This window comes from Saitoella complicata (assembly GCF_001661265.1).
Source record: "Saitoella complicata NRRL Y-17804 unplaced genomic scaffold SAICOscaffold_5, whole genome shotgun sequence".
Taxonomy (NCBI): Eukaryota; Fungi; Ascomycota; class Saitoellomycetes; order Saitoellales; family Saitoellaceae; genus Saitoella; species Saitoella complicata.
Window position 1 is genome coordinate 203,813 of NW_017566996.1, and position 23,674 is coordinate 227,486.

At 54.4% G+C, this 23,674-nt stretch overlaps 15 protein-coding genes and 1 non-coding gene across 16 annotated transcripts; 10 read left to right on the forward strand and 6 right to left on the reverse strand.

Annotated features, from left to right (window-relative positions):
• Positions 1-379: 379 nt before the first annotated feature.
• On the reverse strand, positions 380-1,168 carry SAICODRAFT_23934 (uncharacterized protein; the record flags this gene model as incomplete). Its single annotated transcript, XM_019166739.1, has 1 exon — positions 380-1,168. One exon carries the CDS (start codon positions 1,166-1,168, stop codon positions 380-382), a length of 789 nt encoding a protein of 262 aa, XP_019025786.1.
• Positions 1,169-2,210: 1,042 nt separating this feature from the next.
• On the reverse strand, positions 2,211-3,664 carry SAICODRAFT_5875 (ERG4/ERG24 ergosterol biosynthesis protein; the record flags this gene model as incomplete). Its single annotated transcript, XM_019169627.1, has 2 exons — positions 2,211-3,511; positions 3,565-3,664. The coding sequence occupies 2 exons, from the start codon at positions 3,662-3,664 to the stop codon at positions 2,211-2,213; spliced, it is 1,401 nt and encodes a 466-aa protein (XP_019025787.1).
• A 28-nt stretch (positions 3,665-3,692) lies between these two features.
• On the forward strand, positions 3,693-5,418 carry SAICODRAFT_89562 (phenylalanyl-tRNA synthetase alpha chain; the record flags this gene model as incomplete). The annotated part of the gene is made up of 1 exon (XM_019171640.1): positions 3,693-5,418. The coding sequence occupies exon 1, from the start codon at positions 3,871-3,873 to the stop codon at positions 5,416-5,418; it is 1,548 nt and encodes a 515-aa protein (XP_019025788.1). The 5' UTR covers positions 3,693-3,870.
• A 191-nt stretch (positions 5,419-5,609) lies between these two features.
• SAICODRAFT_89565 (transcriptional coactivator, multi protein bridging factor Mbf1) lies at positions 5,610-6,326 on the forward strand. Its single transcript, XM_019171641.1, has 2 exons — positions 5,610-5,649; positions 5,708-6,326. The coding sequence occupies exon 2, from the start codon at positions 5,767-5,769 to the stop codon at positions 6,217-6,219; it is 453 nt and encodes a 150-aa protein (XP_019025789.1). The 5' UTR covers positions 5,610-5,649; positions 5,708-5,766; the 3' UTR covers positions 6,220-6,326.
• A 50-nt stretch (positions 6,327-6,376) lies between these two features.
• On the reverse strand, positions 6,377-8,002 carry SAICODRAFT_17675 (kinase-like protein). The gene is made up of 5 exons (XM_019165846.1): positions 7,901-8,002; positions 7,790-7,843; positions 7,485-7,717; positions 7,362-7,416; positions 6,377-7,300 (listed from the first exon to the last, which is right to left on the reverse strand). Exons 1-5 carry the CDS (start codon positions 7,968-7,970, stop codon positions 6,576-6,578), a joined length of 1,137 nt encoding a protein of 378 aa, XP_019025790.1. The 5' UTR covers positions 7,971-8,002; the 3' UTR covers positions 6,377-6,575.
• SAICODRAFT_29369 (uncharacterized protein) lies at positions 6,408-6,598 on the forward strand. The gene has a single exon (XM_019167390.1). It carries the CDS (start codon positions 6,413-6,415, stop codon positions 6,572-6,574), a length of 162 nt encoding a protein of 53 aa, XP_019025791.1. The 5' UTR covers positions 6,408-6,412; the 3' UTR covers positions 6,575-6,598.
• A 91-nt stretch (positions 8,003-8,093) lies between the features above and the next one.
• SAICODRAFT_29371 (uncharacterized protein) lies at positions 8,094-9,299 on the forward strand. The gene has a single exon (XM_019167391.1). It carries the CDS (start codon positions 8,132-8,134, stop codon positions 9,278-9,280), a length of 1,149 nt encoding a protein of 382 aa, XP_019025792.1. The 5' UTR covers positions 8,094-8,131; the 3' UTR covers positions 9,281-9,299.
• Positions 9,300-9,645: 346 nt separating this feature from the next.
• Positions 9,646-11,067, forward strand: SAICODRAFT_53906 (putative glutamate carboxypeptidase; the record flags this gene model as incomplete). The annotated part of the gene is made up of 1 exon (XM_019169244.1): positions 9,646-11,067. One exon carries the CDS (start codon positions 9,646-9,648, stop codon positions 11,065-11,067), a length of 1,422 nt encoding a protein of 473 aa, XP_019025793.1.
• A 52-nt stretch (positions 11,068-11,119) lies between these two features.
• Positions 11,120-12,394, reverse strand: SAICODRAFT_33859 (alpha/beta-hydrolase; the record flags this gene model as incomplete). The annotated part of the gene is made up of 1 exon (XM_019168321.1): positions 11,120-12,394. One exon carries the CDS (start codon positions 12,392-12,394, stop codon positions 11,120-11,122), a length of 1,275 nt encoding a protein of 424 aa, XP_019025794.1.
• Positions 12,395-12,864: 470 nt separating this feature from the next.
• On the reverse strand, positions 12,865-14,502 carry SAICODRAFT_64460 (glycoside hydrolase; the record flags this gene model as incomplete). Its single annotated transcript, XM_019170073.1, is given in 3 exon segments — positions 12,865-12,904; positions 12,924-14,261; positions 14,318-14,502. 3 exon segments carry the CDS (start codon positions 14,440-14,442, stop codon positions 12,865-12,867), a joined length of 1,503 nt encoding a protein of 500 aa, XP_019025795.1. The 5' UTR covers positions 14,443-14,502.
• A 235-nt stretch (positions 14,503-14,737) lies between these two features.
• Positions 14,738-15,649, forward strand: SAICODRAFT_29373 (uncharacterized protein). Its single transcript, XM_019167392.1, has 2 exons — positions 14,738-15,015; positions 15,109-15,649. The coding sequence occupies exons 1-2, from the start codon at positions 14,789-14,791 to the stop codon at positions 15,638-15,640; spliced, it is 759 nt and encodes a 252-aa protein (XP_019025796.1). The 5' UTR covers positions 14,738-14,788; the 3' UTR covers positions 15,641-15,649.
• A 254-nt stretch (positions 15,650-15,903) lies between these two features.
• Positions 15,904-16,394, forward strand: SAICODRAFT_29374 (uncharacterized protein). Its single transcript, XM_019167393.1, has 2 exons — positions 15,904-16,007; positions 16,069-16,394. The coding sequence occupies exons 1-2, from the start codon at positions 15,942-15,944 to the stop codon at positions 16,300-16,302; spliced, it is 300 nt and encodes a 99-aa protein (XP_019025797.1). The 5' UTR covers positions 15,904-15,941; the 3' UTR covers positions 16,303-16,394.
• A 178-nt stretch (positions 16,395-16,572) lies between these two features.
• Positions 16,573-16,654, forward strand: SAICODRAFT_t39. The gene has a single exon. It is a non-coding gene; the product is annotated as a tRNA-Gln (tRNA).
• A 107-nt stretch (positions 16,655-16,761) lies between these two features.
• On the reverse strand, positions 16,762-18,558 carry SAICODRAFT_33863 (MFS general substrate transporter; the record flags this gene model as incomplete). The annotated part of the gene is made up of 2 exons (XM_019168322.1): positions 16,762-18,345; positions 18,406-18,558. The coding sequence occupies 2 exons, from the start codon at positions 18,556-18,558 to the stop codon at positions 16,762-16,764; spliced, it is 1,737 nt and encodes a 578-aa protein (XP_019025798.1).
• A 296-nt stretch (positions 18,559-18,854) lies between these two features.
• Positions 18,855-21,031, forward strand: SAICODRAFT_89582 (arylsulfatase; the record flags this gene model as incomplete). Its single annotated transcript, XM_019171642.1, has 2 exons — positions 18,855-19,061; positions 19,109-21,031. The coding sequence occupies exon 2, from the start codon at positions 19,199-19,201 to the stop codon at positions 21,029-21,031; it is 1,833 nt and encodes a 610-aa protein (XP_019025799.1). The 5' UTR covers positions 18,855-19,061; positions 19,109-19,198.
• Positions 21,032-21,927: 896 nt separating this feature from the next.
• On the forward strand, positions 21,928-23,593 carry SAICODRAFT_23945 (MFS general substrate transporter; the record flags this gene model as incomplete). The annotated part of the gene is made up of 2 exons (XM_019166740.1): positions 21,928-22,220; positions 22,276-23,593. The coding sequence occupies 2 exons, from the start codon at positions 21,928-21,930 to the stop codon at positions 23,591-23,593; spliced, it is 1,611 nt and encodes a 536-aa protein (XP_019025800.1).
• Between the last annotated feature and the right edge of the window lie 81 nt (positions 23,594-23,674).

The window sequence follows — 23,674 nt, forward strand, 5'->3', positions numbered from 1 at the left end:
CAAGAAGGATTATAAAAGGGTTATATAAGCTCGATATCGACGGATCAGTCGAGATTCCGTCGTTTGACGTTGTTTTCTCTCGAGGCTGTCATCATGTCATGATCACCGAGGACTCGGCAGTTGCACGTCGATGTCGAGATTTGCGCGCGCGATACTTTTGGAATCCGTGGGAAGCTCTAGCCTCACCATAACACGATAACCTCCAACTATATTATACGTTTATCAATCGGGCCGGAAGGACATCCATTCTATTCATACAAAGATCGCCCTTCTTTGAAATCCAAAAACCGTAAATCAATACTGTATCTCCAACCACATCCATAACGTACACCCATCTCCTCCATGCCCAAAGACTAATTCAATCTCCTCCACAATTTTCTCACGTCGTACTCGCCGCAGCCGAACTCGCCGCAGCCGAACCCGATGTAGCACTCGCACTCGCACTCGCACTCGCCGGCGCACTCCCCAACACCGTCAACGCTGCACAACTATAACTAAACCCATCCGGACTACCCGTCATAACACTAACATTCCCTCCACCCCCCAAGATCGCACACGCGCTCGTCCAGAATATGCCGAGGTACGAGGTTGCGATACCGGACGGGAAAGCAGAGGGGTTGGTACAGGCGTCGAGGGCGAGTTCGGCTGCGGTGAAGTATTCATCGATGAGGGCGCAGGAGTTGTTGGACGGTGCAGCCGAAGCGGAAGCTGAAGCCGAAGCCGAAGCCGAGGCAGAGGCAGAGGCAGCAGAAGCAGACCCGGAGGTAGCAGTGGTCGAGGCATTCTGGCACGAACTCGCCGCCCCCGACAAGAAAGCATAAATACTCACAACCCCCGTACAATACTCCGGGATCCCCGTCGCCGTAGTCCCAAGCGGCGTAATCGTCCCCGTCGTATTAACCGCAATCAAATACAAACTACTCACGATCGATCCCAGATCACTTGCCGACCCAGAGCCTGAGGCGGCGGATTGGGATTGAGAGGAGAATGCGGAGACGAGGGAGGAGAGTTGGGTTGGGCCAGCGGGGGAAACGATTGTGCCGGTTATGGAGGTGAGGGTTGCGGAGGTTGTGTCGGAGGCTTGGCGGCGGTGGAGGGCGGCCATGGGGTTGGCGAGGGTGGAGGTGGTGAAGAGGAGAGAGGCGACGATGAAGCTCTTGATGAACATGTCTTGGTTGGAGTTTGGAGCGATTGTGGGGTTTAGCAATTGTAATTCGCTAAAGGATTCCTCGCCGGCTGAGAGGGTGGGATGCCTCCTGATATATACGTACCCAGCAGCAATCTAGCCAGCCGCAGTGGGGTGAGCAGCTGAGCAGGTATCAGCCATTCCCAGACCGGGTCACGATGACGCCTCCATCGATGGATGATTCGATATTATCACGAGCGGCGATGTTAGAGCATGTTACCCGGTATACCCAGTTCATATCACCTGGCCAGGTGTCCAGGCATGAATTGCTCCGAAAGCCGCTGCGCAGTCCCTCCGCAGAGGTAAGGCCGTGGATGACGACACGAGATCAAGATGGATCTAGAGAAATACCTGGTGTAGAGTGCCAAGCCCTCTCTAATGGAGAAGTGTTCTTGGGAATTGTCGAGCGGCTCAGCCTCGAGATCGGTAGAGACTTCGACATTGCGTTCCCGGTGGAAAACAACCTGACCCATGACTGTATACATGTCTAAACAGCAAACAATAGCCCACCAACCTGCTCGAATTGAGATCGTAATCTGCCCTCCTCTCACTCACCCCCCCTCCACAAAAACCTCCGATCCGAAACTTCACGGACCCGGATCGAGAAAGTCCGAAGAGCTTCGTGACTAATATTAGTAACAAATATGGCTCATGACCGTAACCATTTCCCCTGCCTGCAATGCTGAGAATAGTTGAGTTCGAAAATAAGGTTGCGGGCCAGCTCACACGCGTGTAGGTCCTGGGAAAACCTTATTGAGCCACCATGCGAGTCGTGACGCGGGTCAGTCTGTGCCGAAACCTGAGCTCTCATTTGAAGGTATAATGGTTGAAATACGGTACTGAAATAGGTTTTCAATTTGGTACACCGGTGTTGCTGTAAGCAAGTCGAGGATGAACATCTCGATATCCTATGGATCATCGAAGTTGACGCCTCGGACCGATCTTGTCGATCATGGTATATGTGGAAAATCGCCTGGGCCAGGCTACGGCAACGATCGTGTATTATTTGGCAGTGTCCGTAACTCTAATACACATACGGCACGATCCTCCATCGAACCCTCCTCTTATACTCCTCCCAATCCTTCCCATACTTCCTTCCACACTTCTCCTCATCCCTCCGTTCCCGATGTACCAACAACACCGCGAAATACCCGACATAGAAATATGTGATTGGCGTCGCAAATCCAGTGGGGAGACACCAGGCCCACGCCATGATCCAGTCACCAAGGTAGTTGATGTGACGTGCAGTTCCCCACCATCCAGATGTTATGAGGCGTGTACCGTAGGAGGTCTGAAGGTAGGTGAGGTGGGAGACGGAGGGGTGGGTAGGGGTGTTGCGGAAGGTGTTTTTCTGGGTGTTTGCAGAGCGGAAGATGTAGTACCCAGTCAACTGCACAGCTACAATCGCCGCAGACTTCCACAACCCCAGATCAATGGGATGGGAAGCGAGATATCGTGCTTGGAGCGAGTAGGTGAAGGGAACCCAGACGAGGTCACCGAAGGACAACATGAACCCGAACGCGTCTGTCGTGATATCCATTGTTGTCAATACCGCCTCCTCATTCCACAGTGAATCCAAACAGTACCATCCCTGGAAAACGCAGACAAGCACAATACTATCCGTCACCCTCCCAAACTCGACAAACTGGTGCGCGGCAAACGCGATGTTGAGAGCGACCCAGAGAATGATACCCGGGCGGAGTTCGGCAAACTGTTTGATGTCAAAGGGTTGGTCAGGGAGGAAGGGGAGGTTGAGGGTGGGGTTCAATTCGCGGCCAATGAAGAAGTCGTAAATCACATTCCCAGAATTCCCGCCCAATGCCAGGAGCTTAGAGCCACCATTCTTGGCGGGGATGTAGGAGGATGCGTAAACGTGAATGGCGAGTGCGAAGGAGAAGAGACACGCGGCGGTGATGAGTCCGAGGTAGTGCTCCCACACAAACGTAAACACCGCATGTCTGGGCCCGTACCACAACAACACCCCAACCTGCATCGCAATCACGCCCACGAAAGTCCGGAACCCGTTCATCTTGTACTGCGCCCTCGTCCCATCCCTCAACTCTGTCCCCTCTACCCAAGGCCCAGGAATGAAAACCCACAACACCAATAACAACTGCCACCACTTCAGATACGCCCTGATAGCTTCAGGATCAAGCAATCCAGCCCACCCCGGCCATTGAGATTGAAGAGAAGCGAGGGAGAGGAAGGACGAGGAGCAGGAGGTTTCGTTGCAGGCGAAGTAGAGGAGGTAGGTGAAGGCTGGGGTGAGGAGGGTTACGCCAAGCGCACCTATGGGACCGGCGAATTCGTAGTGTGTGGTTTTTGCTACCCGAACGTATTAGTTTCGTGGAAGGTGTAGAGTGACGGGGCAGATATACGGTTCAGTGGCTCGGTAGTCTTGACATCTTTCCTGTCAACCGTCTTCGCATCCACCGCCGCGGGTGCTGCCTTTGGCGCGTTCGCGTTTTTGCTCGGCATGCTGATAACGAAGAGTTGATCGACAAGTATATTGGAATGCCAGCCTGTTTACCCTCTTACAAATGGAGGGGTCGAGGAGCTCTCGGTCGGTAACGTAGACTCGTATTCAGGCACGCTCCCCCTCACCAGCCCCGAAATCTGAACCGCACCGACAAAGTACTCTTCCACCAAGAGCTCCTCGAAGGAAATCAAGGTCAACAACCAAGATGGCTCCCTCAACCGAATCCCTCCAATCCCTGATCCTCACAACCCTCGACACCGACTCCTCCATCCCGGATACCCTCTCCCTCACCTCCCCCGATGGCACCACCCTCGAGCAGCTTCAGATCCAGGGTGCGCTCAACTCCCTCGCCGCGCGCGAGATGTTGACCTACAAAAACATTACCCGTGATACATGGGTCCTCACACCCGAGGCAGAAGGCCTTCTCGCGGAGGGAAGTTACGAGGCGAGGGTTTTTGAGGTTGTTAGGGCTGCGTTGGAGGGGTTGACGATTCAGGATTTGCAGGCGAAGGTGGGGAAGGAGGTTGCGGGTTTGGGACAGAAAGCTGCGTTCAGGAATAAGTGGATCAAGCAGGATAATGGAAAGTTGGTCAAGTGTGTTGATGAGGTTGAGGATGTGACGCAGGCGCAATTGAAGGAGGTTAAGGAGACTGGAAACTTGAAGAACGCGAAAGTTTTGGCGGATTTGAAGAAGAGGAAGTTGGTTGCGTTGCAAAAGTCTCTGTCGTTCAGCGTGGAGAAGGGTCCCAAATTCTCCACCACCATCCAAAAACTCGAAACCGATCTTACTGCGGAGATGATCGCATCGGGTTCGTGGCGCAAAACAGAGTTCAAGAAATACAACTTCAACGCACAGGGTGTCCCACCCGCCGGCGGTGCCCTCCACCCTTTGATGAAGGTCCGCGAGGAGTTCAGGAATATCTTCTTCGAGATGGGATTCCAAGAAATGCCAACCAACAAATTCGTCGAATCCTCCTTCTGGAACTTCGACGCCCTCTTCGTTCCTCAACAACACCCCGCCCGCGACATGCAAGACACTTTCTTCATCAAGGACCCACAAGGCGCCGGGTTGCCTGACGACAAAGAGTACGTCCAGCGTGTTGCAGACGTCCACGAGAAGGGCGGCTTTGGGTCCATTGGGTACAGATATCCGTACAAGGAGGAGGAGACAGAGAAACTGGTCCTGAGAACACACACAACCTCCATCTCCACCAACATCCTCTACAAACTTGCCAACGCCCCCGGCGGCTTCAAACCCGCAAAATACTTCTCCATTGACCGCGTGTTCAGAAACGAATCCGTTGACGCTACGCACTTGGCGGAATTCCACCAAGTCGAAGGTGTGATCGCTGACTACAACCTCACGCTCGGTGATCTCATCGGCTTCATGGAAACTTTCTTTGCGAAAATGGGCGTCACGAATCTCAGGTTCAAAGCCGCTTACAACCCCTACACCGAACCCTCCATGGAAATCTTCTCGTACCACTCTGGTCTCAAACGCTGGGTCGAAATCGGGAATTCCGGACTTTTCCGTCCTGAGATGTTGGAGCCTATGGGATTGCCAAAAGGCGTGAGAGTCATTGGGTGGGGATTGTCGTTGGAGAGACCGACGATGATTAAGTATGGAGTTGATAATATTAGGGAGTTGTTGGGTCATAAGGTCAGTCTTGGGTTTATCGGGAGTAATCCGGCTGTGCGGTTGGACAAGAAGATGGGGAGGGAGGCGGTTAAGGAGGGGGCTGCGGCTGAGTAAGGGACCAGATAGACGGCTTGTAGATGGACAACTGCAACTCGAATAGCTGATGAATGCTTTCGGCTCGTTTCTCACGACATTTCCTAATTAAATAAAACATTAACCCAACTTCATCTATCTGGTTGCGTCACCGAAGCTCACGGATCTTTCTGCGCGGCGGAAGCGCAACTCGATGTCAAACTCACCACCAAACCAAAACCGAATCGCCACCCAAAGATCCTGATATATAAGGTAACGATCCCCTATCCCTCTCCTCCTTTTTCATCTTACTCACCTTTGCCACCTACAGAGCTCAATCGCTCCACACATCTACTCTTCTACCACACCACCACAAACCACACTACAAAAATGCAATCCAACGCCGGCTGGGACGACGTCGTCAAGGTTGGCTCCCGCGCTGCCTCAACCCGCACCGCAACCGCTCGTACCTCCTCCGCAATCAACGCAGCCCAACGTGCCGGCACAATCGTCGGTACCGAGAAAAAATATTCTGGCCCCAACTCCGTCGCCGGAACCGAAGGCCAACGCCTCACCAAGATTGACCGAGAAAACGAGGTAGCACCACCCAAGACTATCTCCATGGACCTCGGAAAGACGATCCAGAAGGCACGGATGGATAAGGGGATGAAGCAGAGTGAGTTGGCACAAAAGGTGAATGAGAAGCCGAATGTGATTAACGATTATGAGGCCGCGAGGGCGGTGCCGAACCAGCAGTTGCTTGGGAAGTTGGAGAGGGCTTTGGGTGTTAAGTTGAGAGGAAAGGATATTGGACAGCCTTTGGGTGGGCCCAAGAAGCAGTGAGCGACACTTGAAACTTGCGGAGCGAAGCGTCATTAAATGAAGCTTGGAGTGCGACGATATCGTGGAGGATTGCCGGATCACGGGTTTTGGCGAGGCGATAGTGTATGTTACGAAAAACATGGTCGGAAGGGCACATTATGCATGAAAAGCGAAATAAGTCTTTCTTTCTTTCTTTTTACATTTTGTGTACGCTATGGCTGGATGGGAATTGAGTCTGTTGCCATCACTTGTTCTTCTCTTCGTTGTGTTGGGTTGGGTTCATCGTGTTGACCGCTTGGTCGTCCCACTCAAAGAGATCAACTCCTTATGTATCCTGTCGTCATCTACCCACAATCCACACTCACCCCGCTGTTGAGTCACCGCCTCGAGCGCTTATCCTCCCTCTCATCCCACTCAAACACATACCCATCATCCCCCCCTCTCCCCCTCTTCTCCCCATTCACATTCCCACCCATCCCTCTCGACACCTCACCCCTCCCCTCTGGAAACGTCGGCAACATCTCCTCCCTTTGCATCACCGGGTCCTCCCTGAAATATGCACTCCTCAAACACTCGTTAACGCGGTACCTGTCGCGGGGATTCCACCATAGTAGACCACGGAGGAGACGCCGGGTTTCTTTCGTGTGGGAGGCGAAGAGGTATTCCAATTGACCCTCTGACCGGAGGGAGGAGGAGGTGCGACCAGAGCGCGTCCAAGCGGGTCCGTGGCCGAGGAGTTGGATGATTAGCTCACGCTGCTCCTTTTCGTCACCTCCCGGCATCAAAGGCCGCCCCAACAATAATTCGCCAAACACACACCCAACACTCCACATATCAACAGCCTGCCCATACCTCACCCCACCACTTCCCTCCCCCACCCCCTCCGGAAAAAGCAGTTCAGGCGGCCGATACCATATTGTACACACCGTTGGCGTCATTGGACGTGAGGAGGGGGGTAAGGGGCGTGTGAGTCCGAAATCGGCGATTTTGAGGGTGCCGGTGGAGGTTAGGAGGAGGTTTTGGGGTTTTAGGTCGCGGTGGAGGAGGGAGTGTTTGTGGAGATGGGAGAGGCCGGAGAGGAGTTGGTGCATCAAGCATTTGACTGTGGTCATCGTACTTTGTTAGGGGGGGATGGAAGAATGGGGGAGAGGAATAGGGGGTACCTTCGGAGGGGGTGTATCGCATTTTGTGGATATCGAGTAGGTTCGCCAGATCTTGCTACACGCACACAAACCGCCAGCAATGCGTCTCGATGCCTCACCTATCCACAACGCTCAAGAACATACCTCGCAATACTCCATTACCAGCGTGACCTCATCCACATTCTCCGGATCCACGGCGATGTCGTGGACGTTAACGATGTTACGGTGCTTTAGACTGCGCAAGAGGGAGATCTCGCGGAGGGTTGAGGTGGGGATGCCGTCCCGGGTGTCGGAGATGGTGTGACGGATTTGTTTTAGGGCTATGATTGGGGTGGAGGGGGAGCGAGTGTCGAGGGCGCGGTAGACGATGCCGTAGGCTGTTCGAAGGTGGGCTCGTTAGTATACGTTCGTAAGGCAGGAAAGGAGGGAGAGATGGAGGCGAGACGTACTTCCTTCGCCTACGCGGTTGAGCTTCTTGAAGTGTGCGATGCCGACGCAGGAGCCTGTAGGCCGTTTCCATTGTCAGATCAGATACTCATGACGTGTGATGATTGACCTACCGAGGAGACCATTGTCGCCGTAATCCAGGACTTTCCGCTTCCCTGTTACGCTCAGAATGTCGAGCTTCATCCTGTCCGTTGACCTTCTCTGATCTCGTTGGAGGTTACCTTTGACGTTTCGAATCCCAGCGCCGGCGCGTGCCTGTCGCACTTCATTCTTTATACAACTTTATTTTCGTATCGAAGCAAAATAGTTCGAACAAACAAACACACCTCCATAATCATTCCAGAATGCCTCCAGCTTGGCAAAAGTTCTTGTCTCTCAAGAAAGATCAATCAAAAGACGGTGAAGATGCTCCCGCCGCCGGCGCCGAGGGATCAGCTCAGCCGAAGAAATCGGCGTTGAAAAAGACCAGTACCACAGCTCCCCCGAATCTGAGCGAGAAGAAGAGGAAGAGAGCTGAGGCGTGGAAGGAGGGTAACGTCACGGGTGGTGCTGCGGCCAAGAAGGCTCGTCAAGAAACCACGGACGCCGACGGCGAGGACAAGAAGGAGGAGAAGAAGCCGGCGGCGTCTGCGGGGACGAAGATTAAGTTTGGGGATAATGAAGCTGAAGCTGAAGTCACAAAGGAGAAGAACTCCACGACGGAAGACAAGAAAACGAAGAAGCAGAAGAAACAACCCAAGCCCAAGCCTCAGGGAAAGAGCAAAGGCGAAGACAAACCCTCCGACTCCACAACAACCTCCGCCCTCGACTACCTCACCACCTACACCACCTCCCGCCCAACCTGGAAATTCCGCAAAAACCTCCAAACATTCATCCTGAAACACGCACTCGATCCGATTATCCCCGACACGCACATCGCGTACCTTCGGACATACCTCCAGGGGTTGCCGGAGGGGCCGGCGAAGACGAGGTTAAGGGAGGAGGCGAGGGAGGTGATTGAGGAGACGAAGGGGGAGGATGGGGAGGAGGAGAGGGAGCTTAGGGGGAGGAGGAGGGGGAGGGCGAGGGTCGTGTGTAGGGCTACTGGGGGGGAGGTTGAGGAGAGTCAGGATGAGGATGAGGCGGAAACTGACGCTGAAAGCGAGGCTGAGGGTCAGAGTGAAAGCGAGGATGGCGCTGAGGACATGAAGGAGGTGGAGGAGACGAAGGTTGTGTTTGATGATGACGAATCTAGTGAGGAGGAGTTCAAGGACGTCGACGAGGATGAGCCCGTGAAGCCAACCAAGGAGGAAAAGATGTCGAAGTCCAAGAAAGAGACGAAGGAAAAGAAGGAGAAGAAGGAGAAGTCCAGCAAGAAGGAGAAGAGCGATAAAAAAGAAAAGTCCAAGGACAAGAAAGACAAGAAAGACAAGAAGGACAAGAAGAGCAAGAAGAAGGATGAGAAGCATGTTTCGAAGGGGGATATGTCTAGGTTTGATTCGGATTCGGAGTAGTTGTAGGCATAGGAGGAGTATAGGAAGGGTATAGCATAGCAACAATTGGTATTTCATTTGCATCTAGTTTCTTCGAGGATACGGTTTCATTTCTCACATAAAGGCTCCAGTCAGTGCCGACCCGGCCGCGGTATATGATGCGCGTAGTGAGTCGTTCGTCCCAGATTGGATCAATTATCACTTTGAATGATCCATCTTACTAATCAAGTCGTTCATGACCGGCCGGGTACTCCCTTCACACGCTGGCAACCTTTGCCGACGCAGCAGGAGCCGCCTTGCACTCGGCGCTCAACGTCACCACCAACCAAACCTCCCTTCCAAGTACCCCCAAACCCAGTTCAATCCCAACCATGACCAACAATCCAATGGACAAATTCTTCGCCGAAGTCGACAAAGCCGTCCCAGCCTCGATCGACCTCCTCCGCGCTGCGGTCTCCATCCCCTCCATCTCCGCCGACCCCGCCAACCGCCCCGATGTCGTCCGCATGGCCGGTTTCCTAGCCGAGCAGCTCGAGAACCTCGGATGTTCCACGGTCGAACAGAGGGCGTTGGGTAAACAACCCGATAAGCCCGACCTCGACTTGCCCCCGATCGTGTTGGCACAGTACGGAGAAGACGAGGGGAAAAAGACCATTTTGGTGTATGGGCATTATGACGTGCAACCTGCGCTCAAGGATGATGGATGGAATACTGATCCGTTCACGCTCACGATTGATGAGGAGACGGGACGCATGTACGGCCGTGGCTCGACCGATGACAAAGGCCCCGTGCTCGGGTGGATCTGTGCGCTCCAAGCATACAAAAAAGCCGGAATCGAAGTCCCTGTCAACATCAAATTCTGTCTCGAGGGAATGGAGGAATACGGATCCGAAGGCCTCGACGACTTGATTAGGGAGGAGAAAGATAAGTTCTTCAATGGTGTCGACGCAGTATGTATCTCCGACAACTACTGGCTCGGAACGACAAAGCCTTGTCTAACTTACGGCCTCCGCGGCGTCTCCTACTTCAACATCACCATCGCAGGCCCCGCAGCCGATCTCCACTCCGGTGTCTTTGGCGGAACAGTCCACGAACCCCTCACCGATCTCTCCCACATCTTCGCATCCCTCGTCCTACCCAACGGTACGATCACGATCCCAGGCATCATGGACCAAGTCGCGCCCCTGACCGACTCCGAACGCTCCCTCTACCAAAACCTCACATTCTCCATGCACGAGCTCGAGTCCGCGTTGGGATCTCAGACCCAAATCTGCGAAGGGGTGGAAGAGACGCTGATGAGACGCTGGCGATACCCCTCCCTCTCCCTCCACGGAATCGAAGGTGCGTTTTCGGCCTCGGGTGCAAAAACGGTCATTCCGGCAAAAGTACAGGGGAAATTCAGTATCCGTACCGTTCCGGATATGGAACCCGATCACCTGACCAGTCTCGTCAAGAACCACGTCAACGCCGTTTTCGAGGGGTTGGGATCGAAGAATACTTGTAGTGTTACGTGTTTGCATGAGGGTCGCCCCTGGGTCGCATCACCCGACCACTGGAACTACCGCGCTGCCTCGACGGCTGTGCAATCCGTCTTTGGGGTCTCTCCCGATCTCACACGCGAAGGTGGTTCTATCCCGGTGACATTGACGTTCGAGCAAGAGTTGGGCGTAAACGTGTTGTTGCTTCCGATGGGGAGGAATGATGATGGTGCGCATAGTGTGAATGAGAAGTTGGATCGGGGGAATTATGTTGAGGGGATCAAGTTGTTGGGGGCGTATTTGTGGGAGGTTGCACGTGTCGAGACTTGAGCGTTTGTGTGTATATGAGTTTTGTATTGCTGTCTGTTCTTCTTGGTGTACGTTATGACACCACCTCACCCAACTCAATCTTCCCCAACTTCTTATACTCCCCCCTCCGTAACGCCCCACTCATACTCCCCAAACCCACCACACCCCCTCCTCCTCCCTCCTGCTCAACCAATCCCTCCCCATAAACATACTCCCTAACCCTACCATGGCCCCTCAGAACACCCGCAGCCCACCCCGCCGCTCTTTCGGCTCCGGCTTCACCGTCACCTTGAGCAATTCCCCAGGATGCGGTTGGGTCGAGTGCGATGTCCCACCATCCTGCGCCTTCGTACGTATCAATCTTGCACTCCCCACCCCGTAAACGCGAAGCGAACCCGAGGACGTCGTCACGGATTACCTCCCTCTCCCCAACGGAGATAAATGTGGGTGGGAGGAGTGCGAGATGCGGGTCAGCCGCCAACCGGGGCTCAGATCGATACGAACGCTTCGCATGGGTGGGCATGTTTGCTTTAACGCTGTCCGCTAGGAACACGGGCGTAAACACATCCGTCGTGGCATTCCTGACATGCGAGGACGAGTCCGAATTTGAAGAGGAGGTTTGATCCATCTGCGCCAAACTCAGGCTCACCCACGGGCTAAACAACAAGAGTGCGGAGGGGGTTGGGAGGACGTGGTCACGTTCCGGATCACACAGGATGAGAGCGAGGGATGCGGCGAGTGCACCACCACTCCCCGCACCGGCGATGATGAGTCGGGTGGGTGGGATACGTGCGGTATGGGAGAGGTAAGCGTACGCCGCTAGCCCCTCCACCAGCTGCGTTGGGAATTGCGCAGGGCGGGTGGTCGAGGAAGGCGATGCGAGGGAGTATTTTAGGGATAGGATCGCGGTGTTTGGGCCGTGGTGGCGGCGGAGGGAGAGGAGGAGGGAGGAGAGGTAGGCGTGGTGGGTGAGTTCGTCGCCCACGACCCAGCCGCCTGCGTGGAAGAACAAGATGACTGTCCACTTCTCATCCGAACTCGTGATGATACTTTCCCAATCCAGTGCAGGATTCAAGCCAAACGCTATCCAACGGCCCTCGAACCCGGGTGCGGAGGTCATCATTTTGGTGTTTTTCTCGACGAAGGATGGGGAGGGTGGGGACTGGAGGGAGGAGAGGAGTTGTGTTGAGAGTTGTGTGGGGAGTTGGAGGAGGAGTTGGAAGAGGGTTGTTGTGAGGGAGAGGCGGAGGCGAGCAAGGACGGCGTGGTGGAAGGTTTGGGGGTCGGGGAGGCCCTGGGTGAGGAGGGATTCGAGGCGGTGGAGGAAGGAGGGTGTTGAGATGGTCATTATGATTGACTGCTGACCTCGCGTTGTGTCTGGAGGTAGTATTAGGGACTGACTCGCGTGACGTCACTGCTGCACCAGAACAGTAGTATGGTGCCTGGGCTAAGGCTTCCGCATCACGGTTCCCTCCAACTCCCTCACAATCACCCGCCCCATCTCCTTCACAACTTTTACCGCCATGTCGGCAAACCCACCGCGGTCAGTGCTTACTTCTTCAAAGCTCTTCTTCCCGAACAGCACCTCATATTGCTCGGCGTATGGAATCGCGGTAGAGCAGACACCTTCGGGAGTCGATGGGAACGGAACACCCCGCACATGCGATACAAAGAGATCCGCACCCGTTAACATAGCCGGAAAGTGGAGATCCGTTCTGCTCGCAACACCACTCCAGAACCCTTGTCGCGCAGGCTTTTCGCACACCCGTTTCATCGTCACATTTGTCGCGGGCGCTCTTGGCTCCCTTATGCTCGGGTTCACTTGTCGAAGGTGAGAGGGAATGTAGATGTGATGTCCCTCCGTTGTAAACACCCACGGCGCATCTCCCTTATGCAATGGATTCTTCTCGTCGAACATGAGGAATAGGTATTTCCATGTTTCACTCAGTGCAAAACTCTCCATCCGATCCTGCCAATTTGCTTCCCTTCCCTTCCCGCCGGCGATGTTGTCCTCCACGCGTTGTAGCCCAGCCCACCCACACCTTGTCTTACACCTCCGCTCCAAGTCTCTCATGATCACTTCTCCTACGGAAAGATAATACTCATCTCCCGTCGCCCTCCACAAATGATACGTGGACTCCACAAACTCCGGCCGTAACGGATAATGCCCAACCTGAACCTCAACCTCCCTCCGTCTCCAATCCCAACGTTCCGGGATTGCCGCATACCGTCGCAACAGTCCCCAATACACCAACCACATCTTTTCCGCGGCCTTCACCTCGCCGACGAGGGTTAGCAGGCCCGGGAAGTACGCAGCGAGCGAGTCGATCCAGAAGGTCGCTACCCACCCATGCACAACATGAAAATTCTTCCAGACCCATCCGCCACTATCTGCGGAATACAGACGCAGGGCTGCGTACGACTCGTCCCAGACTCGGAGATATGCTTCGTCACCGGTGAGGATGTGTGCTTTAACGGCGTATTCGTAGAAGGAATCAACCCCCGCGCCCAAGCCCGTGATATAACTCCCCCACTCACCCGTCCAAGCATCGATTTCATTACCCACCACACCCAGTCCTGAGCCTCGGCGTGTTCGGATTCGGCGATCCCAGACTGCGAAGAACGCGCGGCGGGCGACGGATTCGAATCGCTCATCGCCGGTTAAGCGGGACAAGAGGGTGAATTCGAGGATGAGCGAGCCGGCGCCTGCGGCGTTGTTTGTCGATCTTTCTTTTTCGGATGGGTGGAGTGCGAGGCCGTTGCGGAGGTTGATCCGGGGCCAGGGGATTCCGGTTGGTGTTTCGAAGGCGGGGAGGAGGCGTGTGCCGAGGTCGTGCGCGAGGTGGAGGAGTTCGTTGTTGTACCAATCCAATCCTTGTGCTTCTTGATGTGCCGAGAGTAATCCTCCCAACACTCGAATCGTGACTTCGAAGACTTGCACCCGCACATCCAGATCGAACCCTTCTTCGCCCAAGGAGTCGAGGACTCCCCTCACCCCTTCCTCAAACCTCGTCCGATTCATCAGCGCCAGCGTCGGTAGCGAGTCAATCAATGTCAGGGAAAAGCCTCCACAGACGTCGTTTACGCCGAGGTCGTTCGGGTCTCGGAGGTTACGTCCGCGCGGGGAGCATGTTATTGGGTTGAGTTCGTCGGCGGGAAAGGCATGGGTCATGTACCCATCGAAGCCATGGAAGAAGTCTGATCTTGCTTCGTCACTGTCATGAGAATGTTAGGGATGGAAAATCATGAGAGGGTTGATGTGGGGTAGTACCGTAATTGCAGACGCCGCTCCCTCGTCATTCCACGTACCACGTCGCAGTTGAAGCATACGAAGGCGATTAATGCCAACAAGAAGAAAGCAACATTCCCATTCTCTTTGCAGTCTCGCAAACGCATCACCCAACTTCTGTCCAGGCGAATTTCTCATGCCTTTGACGACGGACCGACTGAGCGACGTGTGTTGTACGACGTTGACGCTTGAGTGAGGTGCTGTTGGGGCCGGCAGGGTCGACATGAATGAGCATGCTGACTGTTTCCCAGCCTTTTGTCATTTCTAACATTTATTTCTTCACTTTCAAGCGAGTTTAAAAGGCCTCCATCCTGCCTTCACCGTCCCTTGTTTCTCTCCACCATCCTCTCAACCGTTCGCACCCCGTCGGCTGCGCACGCTCATCATCTCGCATCCCTCACAGACGCGTCCTCTACCATCCCTACAACCACCACCTCGATCCCAATAATAATCATGTCCAAGACCTCCGACTTTGCTCCTCCCGAAGAAGAAATCAACTGGGACGAAGACCCTACCCCCGCTCCTTCTGCCGCAATTGTGACCGACCCATCGGTGACGACAGGCGATGATCTGAGCGCGGAGGCGGCTTCTGGGACGACGGATGCGCAGCCTGCACCTGAGCCGAGTTTGGAGAAGGTTGAGGCGGAGGGCGCGAAGCCAGATTTGAGTGAGGATAAAGCGTACGTTGTTTACCCTACCGTGGTCGAGCCGATATCAGCGCCGATACGATGCTGTGAGTGAGTATGAAGGGTGACGCTGATCTATTCGAGTAGTGTACCCGCAGCAGCCCCGAAACCCAAAACCGTCACCAAGGAATCCGGGTTCACCTTCAAGCGCCTCGGTGCCTCTTTCGACACCGGTGCCCCCTCCACCAAGCCCTCCACCATCGCGACCACCACTGCTGCAACCGCTGCCGCTGCGCCTGCCACGACCGAGAAGGACGACGCGGAAGCGAAGCGTTTAGCTGCTGAGGAAGAGAAGCGCAAGAGACGTGAGGCGAGGTTCGGTGTGGTCGAGAAGCCTGCGCCGAAGGCACCGAAGGAGAAGCCTGCCCCTGCTCCCGCCGCTGCTGTCCCCAAACCCGCACCGACCAAGGCCGCACCCGCCGCAGCCGCAGCCAAGAAAAACGTGAAGCAAGCCCCGGCGGCGGAAAAGAGGAAAGCCGAGCTCGACCCAGCGGAGTTGGACAAAGCGAGGAAGCGCGCGGAGAGGTTCGGGGTTAAGAAGACTGAGGAGAAGGTCGCGACGTCGGGGGAGGAAGAGAAGAAGGTTGAGGAGGTTGCGGAGAAGGTTGAGGGACAGTAAAACGAAGGAAGATGGGGATGAGCATCAAAGGGAAGTGGGGTGTGGCTACGTGTATAGGACTATGTCACAGTCGCCGTTAAAATCTAGCTGTAAGGTGAGGTAGTTATGAATACCGAAGTTTGATCGTTCCAAAGCACGTCGCACATATTGAAAACTCATTCGTCTCGGTATTGATATCGATTCATAGTCCTTAAGCTTCATGACGTCATGCATCTCGAGGACCTTCGATATATATACCCTTGAACCTCCATCCACCAGTAGCACCTCCATCAAACAAACATAAGTACAAAAACAAGCGAATATGTCAGACTCCACAAGCCCCTCCCTCATCCACGGCCACGCCCAATACGCCAAAGGCGCCTTCGAAGTACATACACTTCCTCCCCTTCTTCCCCCCGTCCTTCACGTACTAACACTTGTGCCCACAGGAAACAATCGGCTCCGTAACCGGCGCAAAATCCTGGACCGACGCCGGCTCCCACGACAAATCCGCCGCGATCTCCGAAATGAAGGCCGCGAACGACTTGGGATCCTCCTCCCGCATGGGCGCAGCAGGTGCTGGGACAGGGAAGGATGCGTCGTTTTTGGGGGGGATTGAGAAGAAGGTTGGGGAGGTTGTTGGGTGTGAGGGCATGGTTGAGAATGGGGAGAAGAAGCAGTAGGGGAGGGGAGTTGGGGTGTAGGATATTGAGTGGGGAGTGTATGAGTATGTGAGGTTAATAAAAAAGCGATAGAGATCGCATTTTGAGACGACAACGAAGGCAGCTTGGCCTGGAACACTTGCTACCATACGGGCTGCCAATGCTAACTGCACTGCTCCAACTCCTTTGTGATACTGCTGGTGCAGAGGGGCAAACAGAATCATTATTCGTACGCCGACGTTCTCTTTGCCGGTGAACTTGGATAACGTTTGGTTTTCAGGTACCATATCTGGTTGTATAGTGTAGCGGTTATCACTTTCGGTTCTGACGCCTTGGCTTCCGAACAACCCCGGTTCGAATCCGGGTACGACCTCATCCTTTTGCTGCAGCTCCTCACACTTCATAGATGATATTACGTCTTCCATTGATTCTTGCGACTACATCTGTCTATCACAAGTTACTTCGACGCTTTCTGCTTTCTCACCCGATTCTCCTCTGCCGAAGAAAAAGCCCGGCCACAACCGCAGTTACAGCCAAAACGAGACTCAGTACGTGTGTGTACTCGATTGCATGGACGTAACACCCCACGACAACCATTTTATCCCCTTCTGCCAACTTTTGAACCTCCTCCACGTCTTGTAAAACCCTCGTAATTACCTCCTCGGGCACGTCCTGTTTCCCCAGAAGGAGGGCAAGGGAGGTCCGGAGAACGGCGGAGGTAAGCGAAACACCCAGTACCATGCCTATGTTGGAAGCGAGATATAACCCACTCGTCGCAATTGCAATGGCTGATTTTTGGACGGCGGAAGTGAGAGCGATGAATACAGCCGTCTGCGCAATCCCTGTACCGAAACCACCGGGGATGATAAACAAGGATTGGATCCAGTTCGTCTCGCCATGCCAGGTTAGGATGAGAAGGATGTAGGTGACAGCAGCTACTACACCCGCTGATACGGCTGGGAGTTTGTACCGCCCCGTCCGGTGGATAAAGACCCCCGTGAGCAGCGCACCAACAGTGTTCCCCACGACGGCCGGGAGCAAGTGCGCCCCCGCAACACTCGTCGAAGCCGACTGCGTAACCTGGAAATACAACGGCACCAAATACATCATCCCCATCTGCGCAGCCAACTGTGCCAACATCGCCCAATAACTCAACAACACCTGCGCATTGCAAAGTAGGGACAACGGAAAAATCGGTTCGGACGCGCAGGATTCGGTGATGAGGAAGAGAGCGAAGGAGACGAAGGTGGAGAGGAGGATGAGCATGAGGGGGGTTGAGGTGTAGGGGAGACGGGTACCGCCGAGTTCGAGGATGAGGAGGAAGGCGGTGATTGTTGAGGCGAGGAGGGCGGCGCCGACGAAGTCAATACGGGTGAGTTTGGAGCGGTGGGATTCTTGGGGTTTGGTACCACTGCCGTCGTCCCTGTGGATCTGCTCGGAGGTGGAGGAACCGGTGTCGGGGAGCTTGTGGTAGACAAGAACAGCAGCCAATAACGTCAATGGTGCTTGCCCGAAGAAGGACCACCTCCACCCAACCGTATCAGTCAACCACCCTCCCAAGGGTCCACCAATACTCCTGCCGAATGTGGAAGCGACGTTGACGTAGGATCTCCATTTCGCTACTTCACGTAGCGGTACAAGATCCGTGATGAGGATCGAAACGAGAGCACTCATCCCAGCACCCCCGACACCGGAGACGACACGGCCAAGAACCAACATCCCCATGCTTCCAGCGAAACCACAGATTGCACACCCGATGCCGAAAAACGCGTAAGCAGCGAGTAGCACGCCTTTCCGCCCGTAGATGTCTGAGAGTTTCCCGTAAAGTGGTTGAGACGCGCACATGGCGAGAGTGTACGAAGCGATGAGCCATGAGCTGTTTTGGAGGGAGGAGAACTCCGATGAGATGGAAACGCTGGTGGCGAGGACGAATGAGCCATCTGCGTTGGAGATCAAGGACCCGAGGAGGAGGACGGCGATGATACTGCCGATGCGGGGAGGGTTTGGGGCAGTGATGGAGGAGGAGGTTGTAGGGGTGACGGAGGCGGACTCGATGTCGCGAACCTGGATCAGGACGTCCTTAGTCGTTGATCCGCAGCTGGAGTAGGACTTGTGGATAGATACGTCGTGCGAAGGTCTCAAGAGCGGGGAATCCTCGGTGTGTTCATCGTCGTAGTCGACGCGTTCAAGCTCGGCGTAGGCGCTGTCACGCGTACGAGGAAGAACGTCCGATCCAGCGACACTGCTCCTGCAGCGGTTCACGGCTTTTCTGCTCATCCAGGTGATATTTTGGAGGAGGGGTGGTGAGCGTTGGATCAATTCTCTTCGAGGACTGATTGCTTTTTGATCAGCTCCTAGGGACGACTGAAGTCGTTAGTCCTCAGAGCGGCTTATCGGCCCCCTCATCCCGTACCCGGCGGATATTGGATTGTATGGCTCGTAGTCAATATTAATTTTCGCATTGCGTGCTCTGGTTTCGAATTCCCGTGCTCTCGGTTGCCTGGACGTCTCGCGCACGGTCCGAACAACTCAATTGGAACTGGCGCGAACTCTAAATTGAACCTACCGAAAATACCGAGCACGACAATTGATCGACGGCTTACGTGATAGCAGCTGGTCAAACATGGGGACCATCGTGAGAGGCATTTCATAATTAGAGGTTGACTGGATTGCGTGATCAGAGATGAGCCGAGACGCATGTATGGCTATGAGGGCACCTGGTGGAGATACGCGACACGGGATGAGGAGGTGCCTCCTAAGCAGATCGCGTGGTCGAGATTGTGAGCAGTCTCTCTCGAGCGGGGTATCTAGTAGCTTACAACGACAGTATGGGGGTCTTTAGTAGACCGTCTTTTTATGATCGACATAACCCATCCTCCGCTGCGGCTCATCTCCAACACCTCGTCAACATCACCCAATGAAGCTCGCAACCCTCAGTGCGTTCCTCGCTGCAACGGCGACTGTTTTCCAGACTGTCAGCTCGATTAGCGTCAATGCGATTTTCGACCAACACCCTCTCCAGCTCCCTCTCCATGACCGCAAGAAGCCCAACATCGTCTTCATTCTCACAGACGACCAAGACCTCCACATGTCTTCCCTCTCCTACATGCCGCACCTCAACTCTACTCTCATCCAACACGGCACCCTCTACAACAGTCACTACGTCACCACAGCCCTCTGCTGTCCCTCCCGCGTCTCCCTCTGGACCGGTCTCCTCGCCCACAACACCAACGTAACGGACGTCAACCCCCCGTATGGTGGGTACCCGAAATTCGTCCAGCGCGGGTTCAACGACAAGTGGTTACCGGTATGGTTGAACGACGCGGGGTATGGGACGTATTATACGGGGAAGTTGTTTAATGCGCATACGGTGGATAACTATGATGAGCCGCATGTGAAGGGGTTCACGGGGAGTGATTTTTTGTTGGATCCGTATACATATCAGTATCGGAATGCGACGTTTCAGAGGAATCGTGAGAAGCCGATGTCGCATAAGGGGCAGTATAGCACGGATGTTCTCGCCGCCAAGGCATATGGGTTCTTGGATGAGGCGGTTGAGAGGTATGAGGAGGAGTCTGAGCCGTTTTTCCTCGCCATCGCTCCGGTTGCCCCGCATTCAAATGTCGAATTCAACTCACTCGATATCATCAACGGACCCGAGTTCAAGACCACGGCTCCTCTTGCGGCGGATCGACACACTCATCTCTTCCCCGACGCAAAAGTTCCGCGGACGCCAAACTTCAACCCCGACACACCCAGCGGTGTTAACTGGATCAAGAAGCTGGAGAAGCAGAGCGAGAACAACGTCGAGTATAACGACCATTTTTACCGTCAGCGTCTCCGTGCACTCCAAGCCGTCGATGAGATCGTGTTGAATGTCACCGCACGTCTCGCCGAGGCTGGACTCCTGGATGACACGTACATCATCTACACCTCTGACAACGGGTACCATATCGGTCAGCACAGGCTCCAACCGGGCAAGGAATGTGGGTTCGAGGAGGATATCGCCGTTCCCCTCATCATCCGAGGACCTGGTGTGCCGAAGGGTGAGGTGGTTGATGGACTTGTGACTACGCACGTCGACCTCGCACCCACCCTCTTCTCGATTGCTGGGATTCCGTTGCGCGAGGAGTTCGATGGTACGCCTATTCCTCTGTCGTATAAACGCATTAAGCATCAGAAGAAGCATGGCAAGAGGGAACATGCGGGTGTTGAGTACTGGGGTTTTGCGCTTGAGGAGGGTGAATATGGGTTTAGTCATCATGAGGGGGAGGACGTCAAGGGGTACTACACCAACAACACGTACAAAGCCCTCCGTCTCGTGGGTGAAGATTACAGCCTCTACTATTCGGTCTGGTGCAACAACGAGCACGAGCTCTATGATCTCGACAAGGATCCGTACCAACTCACCAACCTATACACGAACAGTACGTTGATCAAGGACTACGAACTCCTCGGATACCCCTTGAAGAAAGTTTTGGGCCGCCTCGACGCACTCCTCTTCGTTCTCAAGTCTTGTACCGCGGAAACCTGCCAGTCCCCCTGGTCCGCGCTCCACCCCTCTCACCACCATCACGTATCTTCGCTCACTGAGGCGTTGGATGAGAGGTTTGATGAGTATTATGAGGAGGAGGTTGAGAAGATTAGGTTTGATAGGTGTGAGCAGGGATATATCGTGGAGGCAGAGGGGCCGCAGTGGGATAAGAGTATGGGGATGAGGGGTGGGCTGAGGTGGAGTGAGTGGGTGTGATTGGGGTGTGCATGGCATGGTAGAGTGGGAGGGAAGTGCGGAGGGGGAGGATGTGCGAGGAGATGGGAAGGGACGTATGGTTATCTCAGGCGATCGCAGTGTACATGGACTAGGAATGACTCCGAAATGAAACTTGTATTGTTACGAAGAACTTCGCACGTTTGCTACAGTTTCTCGTCAGAAACAACCATGCGTTGCCCAGGTATGTCCAAGCAAGACCCCGTAATGCTCCGCATCATTATAGCTAATCCCTATCTTCAGCTTTTAATGCACGAGTACACCTCATGAACAAACTGACATCGCGCAATCCAATATACGAGAACTTCTCATGAACATTCAGGCTATATCATGCATTGTTTACCAGCTGAGCTCACCGGTTTCATCTCCGCAAGCTCAAGGTTGTGTCCCAACGGTCAAATCGCGCGATCTCCTCGGCCGAGCACACCATCCCAACACCGCTCCATATGCCTCAACTGAACTTGCGCGTGGAGACGGTAGAGACCTCCGATACAAACAAAGCCGTGTTTAGATAAGAACTTTAACCTGGAGCGTCAAGTTTTAGGTCAAGTTTTAGGTGCCGGCCGGCAAGATTGGCCGAGCATGTTGGCGCTGCATAGAAAAGCGGAGATTGACGGTAACCCGTGCGGAGTGAACCGTAAGACGTGTGATAGAAGCATGAAACTTGCCCGAAAATGCAACGCAGACATGGGCTACGTATGTGAGGATGAAGGGACGGTCCATGTCGCCATTCATGAACCTGAACGCGTCTACAAGCCACGGGAGCACGTATGGAGGAGGAAGGAGGACCTGTGTCAAAGTCGCAAGAGTGTAGATAAACATCATGAAGTCCCTCCTGTTGTAGTACCACAGGCTCCAATCTGCATCTCCCTACCATCATGTCAACCTTCCCCGTCGAATCCGAGCTCGCTCATCCTAAACCAGTCGTTGTTGACGTTGACGGGAACCGCGACGAGGAGAAGGAGCTCGCCAGAATCGTCGCGGCTTCCCATTCACCTTCCGAGATCTCCGACGACTTCACGCTCATCGCCTCGAATGAGCACTTCGTCCGTGATCTGGCATACACCCTCGAAGAGGAACACAAAGTTCGCCGTAAGCTCGATACGCATCTCATGCCTTGGATTCTCCTCACGACCTTCATCCTGAACATGGATCGCACGAACAACTCCAAGTAGGTTCCTACTTGATTCGCGCGCCTCTTTCGACAGTTGCTAACGCTGCTACAGTGCAATCTCCGCCGGCCTCCCTGCTGATCTCGGCTTCACCATCGATGCCGTGAACAATGCAACCCTCATCTACGCCCTCGTCTTCACCCTCGCTACCTTCTCCGGTGCCATCATCGCCAAACAAGTCGGTCCTCACCGCTGGATTCCTATTCTAATGTTCGCTTGGGGTATCGTTACGTGGTCTCACATCTTCATCAAGAATGTTGGTGGTTACTACGCTGTAAGGTTCTTCATCGCGTTGACGGAGGGTGGAGTCATCCCTGCTACGCTGATTTATCTTGGTGGGTATTATTCGACGAAGGAGCTGGCTGTCCGTCTTGCTACGTTCTGGGGAGTCCAGAGTGTCGCGTCTGCTGTCTCTGGTCTCATGGCTGCTGGTATCTTGAAGATGAACGGCATCTCCGGGCTCGAAGGTTGGAAGTGGCTGTTCCTCATCGACGGAGTGATCACGAACGTCGTCGCCATCCTTACGTTCTTCTACCTCCCCTCAGGTCCTGGGAGGACTAAGGGTGGTCTCCGTGGTCCTAAGGGATGGTTCACCGATCGTCAGGTAAAGATTGCTGTGACCCGTCTCATCCGCGACGACCCCGTCAAGTCCGATTATGAACAAAAAGTTACTTGGTCTGATATCCGTGACGCTGCTATTGACCCTCGCCTCTGGGCTCACCTGGTCCTCACCTTCGTCGGCATGATGCCTATTACCCCGTTGCAGACTTACATGCCGACTGTCATCAAGACATTCGGCTACAACGTGTTCGTGTCGAACGCCTTGACGGCGCCACCCTATCTGCTGCAGATGGTTGCCTCCGTTGCTCTCTGCTGGAACTCGGACCGTGTCGGCGAACGTGGGTTCCATGGCGTTTTTGGCGCGGCGTGGTTTATGGTTGGATGGATCATGCTTCGTGCTTTGCCGGAGACATCATCGAAGGGAGTTAGGTACCTCGCCATCCTCATCGCCGGTGGATGGCCCATCACGCACCCCCTCAACATCGCATGGATGACGGAGAACATGGCACCCCTTGGAAAGCGTACTGTTGCCTCCGGTGCAATCATCGGCGCAGCGAACTTGTTTGCAGTTCCCGGCGCCTACATCTATCGCGCCGATGACCAGCCTTACTTCCACCGTGGTAACTCTGTGTTGATTGCATTGACGGCTAGTTCGATCGTTATTTGGATTTCCTTGAAGTTCTGGTATAGGCACACCAACAGGGTGCGTGAGGAGAGGTGGGCGAGTTTTACGCATGAGGTGCAGGTTGAGTACGTCAAGAATACCAGTGACAAGGGAAACCAGCGTTTGGATTTCAGGTTCCGCAACTAAGTCTTCTTGTGCATGAGTTGGGAGAGGGGAGAAGGGCGAGGGGGCGGGAGCGGGAGCGGGAGCGAACGTGAGGGGAAATGC

Coding starts and splice junctions, on each gene's coding strand:
- SAICODRAFT_89565 (XM_019171641.1), top strand. CDS start 5,767: ATGCAATCCAACGCCGGCTGGGACGACGTCGTCAAGGTTGGCTCCCGC.
- SAICODRAFT_29369 (XM_019167390.1), top strand. CDS start 6,413: ATGGCTGGATGGGAATTGAGTCTGTTGCCATCACTTGTTCTTCTCTTC.
- SAICODRAFT_17675 (XM_019165846.1), bottom strand. CDS start 7,970: ATGAAGCTCGACATTCTGAGCGTAACAGGGAAGCGGAAAGTCCTGGAT. Junction 7,844..7,900: donor CGGCGACAATGGTCTCCTCG/GTAGGTCAATCA, acceptor AACGGCCTACAG/GCTCCTGCGTCGGCATCGCA. Junction 7,718..7,789: donor CAACCGCGTAGGCGAAGGAA/GTACGTCTCGCC, acceptor ACCTTCGAACAG/CCTACGGCATCGTCTACCGC.
- SAICODRAFT_29371 (XM_019167391.1), top strand. CDS start 8,132: ATGCCTCCAGCTTGGCAAAAGTTCTTGTCTCTCAAGAAAGATCAATCA.
- SAICODRAFT_29373 (XM_019167392.1), top strand. CDS start 14,789: ATGTCCAAGACCTCCGACTTTGCTCCTCCCGAAGAAGAAATCAACTGG. Junction 15,016..15,108: donor GATTTGAGTGAGGATAAAGC/GTACGTTGTTTA, acceptor CTATTCGAGTAG/TGTACCCGCAGCAGCCCCGA.
- SAICODRAFT_29374 (XM_019167393.1), top strand. CDS start 15,942: ATGTCAGACTCCACAAGCCCCTCCCTCATCCACGGCCACGCCCAATAC. Junction 16,008..16,068: donor ACGCCAAAGGCGCCTTCGAA/GTACATACACTT, acceptor TTGTGCCCACAG/GAAACAATCGGCTCCGTAAC.